Source organism: Henckelia pumila, chromosome 4 (assembly GCF_033568475.1).
Source record: "Henckelia pumila isolate YLH828 chromosome 4, ASM3356847v2, whole genome shotgun sequence".
In the NCBI taxonomy this organism is placed as follows: Eukaryota; Viridiplantae; Streptophyta; class Magnoliopsida; order Lamiales; family Gesneriaceae; genus Henckelia; species Henckelia pumila.
The window spans coordinates 69251576-69254664 of record NC_133123.1 but is presented as its reverse complement, the minus strand read 5'-3'; the positions used below and the strand labels follow the sequence as shown (position 1 = coordinate 69254664).

The window sequence follows — 3089 nt, the reverse complement described above, 5'->3', positions numbered from 1 at the left end:
AGATTAATTTCGTAATACAAGTAATAAAAAAATATTATTTTTCACTCAAATATAAATCGAATCGATCCGTATCACAATATAGAGCTATTAGACCGTCTCACAGAAACATACTCGTATTCTAATTATTACACTACATAGAGACATTAACATATGTAATAAAATATAATCTTGTTTATTTTAAATTATTATTTTAAATAAAAAATGATGCGACAGTATTTACAAACAATGCAGACTAAAATAAAATGTCCCCTACCTTAATAATAATAATAATTATTATTATTATTATTATTATTATTATTATTATTATAAATGTCCCAACTTTAATCTGGGACTCCTCTTGTCCCTTATCTTTATCTACTTCACATCACATATTGTCTCCTTTCTCAACAATGGCGAAACAAGCACAACCAGCCAAGCATTTAATTAATTTTATCAAGAGTAAAAGAACACGCATACGAAGATGTTTGATCATCATGTTATACATTTTTTACAATAACACGGTGTTTGAATAGATTTTTCACGTGAAGTGTAATCGATAAGTAACGCGTAAAATGAAAAAATATAATGAGATTATGGATTTAGATATACATGTCTTATGTTTAGGGTTTTTTGTTGATTTCCAATTTACACTTTAAGTAAATTTTAGAAGTGGATAAAAGAGTGAATAAACAAGAATATGTAATATATTTTTATCAATTTCTCGTTCAAAAATATTTATCGTTTAAAAAAAAAAAGAAATAAGCGTAGGCATGATAATTTTTAAAATGGTTCATATAAATAAATACAAAAAATATACATATACAGTTGACTTTGACTCATAGCTGTGCGACGTCGCTTCCGGGGAAAGTATCCGAATTGGTAATGGAGTCATCGGGCCATGAGTCCCGCAGTAACTTCAGCAGCATCTGAGCTTTACGCTTCGCCCTCGCCGTGCAATCGCTCTGAACCAGAAGTACAAGCTGAGTCAGCACGCCGGCGGCCACGGCGTCGTTCTGAGCCCTCTCCGACGCCGAGCACAGCGACAGAAGGGCCCCGGTGGAGTACTCCGTGGCGCGGCCGGAGATCTTCAGTATAATCTTCACCAGCAACGGCACCGCCGTCTCATGCGACGCGAACGCCGCACAACCGGATGGAACGCGGCAGAGGAGCTCCACCGTCGCCAGCGCTCTCTCCGCGTCGCATTTCTCGAACACCGCCAGCTTGTCCACCAGGACGTCCACCGCGCCAGCCGCCAACGCCTTGTGGCGGTGCTGCTTCACCAGGCACAAAGCGAACAACGCTTTGATTCCGATCTTCAGAGCCCTAGGATACGCTCGCGGATGAGTCAAAATAGCTATAACGCCTTCGAACACCTCTCCCGAACTGCTGATCTGCGATCGGAGCTCCGGCGACCTCACCCCCGCCACAACATTCTCTATAACCGCCGCCGAGTTCGCTCGAACCTCAATCGACGAATGGAACAGTAAATTCACGAGGTACCCAACCCGACTCGAATCCGCCGCCACGTACGTACACTCAGCCTCGGATAGCGTGAACATCGAGAGAACCGCGAGCGATTCGTGACTCAAATCGGATAAATCCGACCGAACATTCGCGAACACGACATACAGCAAAATCTCCCGAGCATTACCAGCAGCAATAACCGCCCGGTTCTTCTCCGATTCACGGGCGAGTCCCGTTAGCTTCCTCAAAGCAGAAACCCTCACTCCAAACAACGCCGATCCAGACGACGCCTGGTTCAGCAAAGACCGAACCAAATCCGGGTCCGCCGGCTGCTTCGGAGTGGGTATCCGCTCCACCCCAAAGGCCCGGTTCGCCACACACCAATCCTGAATCAGCCGCCGGAGCGTATGGTTCGGAATAAGCGTGAAATCCGTGAGAAGGACCCGGGTGACCGGACACGTGGTGTTCCCGGTGGCCACCCATGATTCGATGCTTGAACGGTCGTACGTTTGACCTGTACAAACGGTAACCGGGTCACTCATCAGCTCTAAAGAAATCGGGCACCTGAAATAAGACGGAATCTGCACTCCTACATCCAACGGCTCCAAACCCACAGGCATGTTTCTTCTCTTCTCTTCTCTTCTCTGCTATAATATTCTGTAAATTTCTCTTTGGACAAATCAAGAAAATATAAAGAGGGACAAGAAGTAGAGGCAGCGAGAGAGGAATTAATGCTTTAAAATGAGTGGGGGGACTCCAAATTCTCTTTCTTTCTTTGTTTGTTGGGTGGTGGGACAATTGGATTTTTGGTTAATATCATATGAGAAAATGGGAACAAAGGGACATTTTCAGAGTTTTTATTCTGACCAATTTGTACTACATGTATACATCCTCCTATCCACCACACGTGTGGTTCTTTACTCTGCCATGGTTGGTTTAAGGTGGGGTAGGCCTGGTCAAAGGGAATTTGGGTGGGTGGGTGTGTGGCCTCCACTCCACCTCCCTAACTCCTGTTTACATCACTGCAGGGAAATGATTTTATAAACAAATGGAATTTTTATTGTTTTGAGGTTGATTGTGTTTGCCTCTTCTGTTCTTGGCTGGTTTGGTTGGTTCATTTTGCTGTTTTCGCTTCTTGTTTCCACATTTTCGATTCACGGAGACGACGGAAGCTAACTCGTGAGTGCATTCAAATTTAGGATTCCAAACACAAACTTCCAAAACCATTCAATGTGTGTTAAAAAGTTAAAACGTCCATATTTGTTGTCCCCAGTTTTACCTATTGTACAACTTGTTTTATTAGGGATTCGAAGATCCAATCACCTCATGTAGTATAGGAAAATGCCCGGAAATAACTATCCCGAAATTGTTTGTATTAGTTGTTGCAAAGTTGTTTCAATAATAAATATGTGTTTGAAACTATAGGATTAAAGTATATTACCATTTCAAAAGCAATTTTTTAATATTTATCACTGTCTTTCATTTTAAAAACATCGAAAAACACTTTCCAAAACATCTATGTTAGTTGTCGCAAATTGTGCCCTTCCCGCAACAGTTTCTTGCTTATTATCATATCTAAAATCAGGCTATTACTATGCTGCTTCTTAAATGATATTGGTACCCACTCCACCTTCTAACATGAACTA

General features: G+C 42.1%; 1 protein-coding gene across 1 annotated transcript; it reads right to left on the bottom strand.

Annotated features, from left to right (window-relative positions):
* Positions 1-679: 679 nt before the first annotated feature.
* LOC140862854 (U-box domain-containing protein 26-like) lies at positions 680-2393 on the bottom strand. Its single transcript, XM_073265891.1, has one exon. The coding sequence runs from the start codon at positions 2061-2063 to the stop codon at positions 816-818; it is 1248 nt and encodes a 415-aa protein (XP_073121992.1). The 5' UTR covers positions 2064-2393; the 3' UTR covers positions 680-815.
* Between the last annotated feature and the right edge of the window lie 696 nt (positions 2394-3089).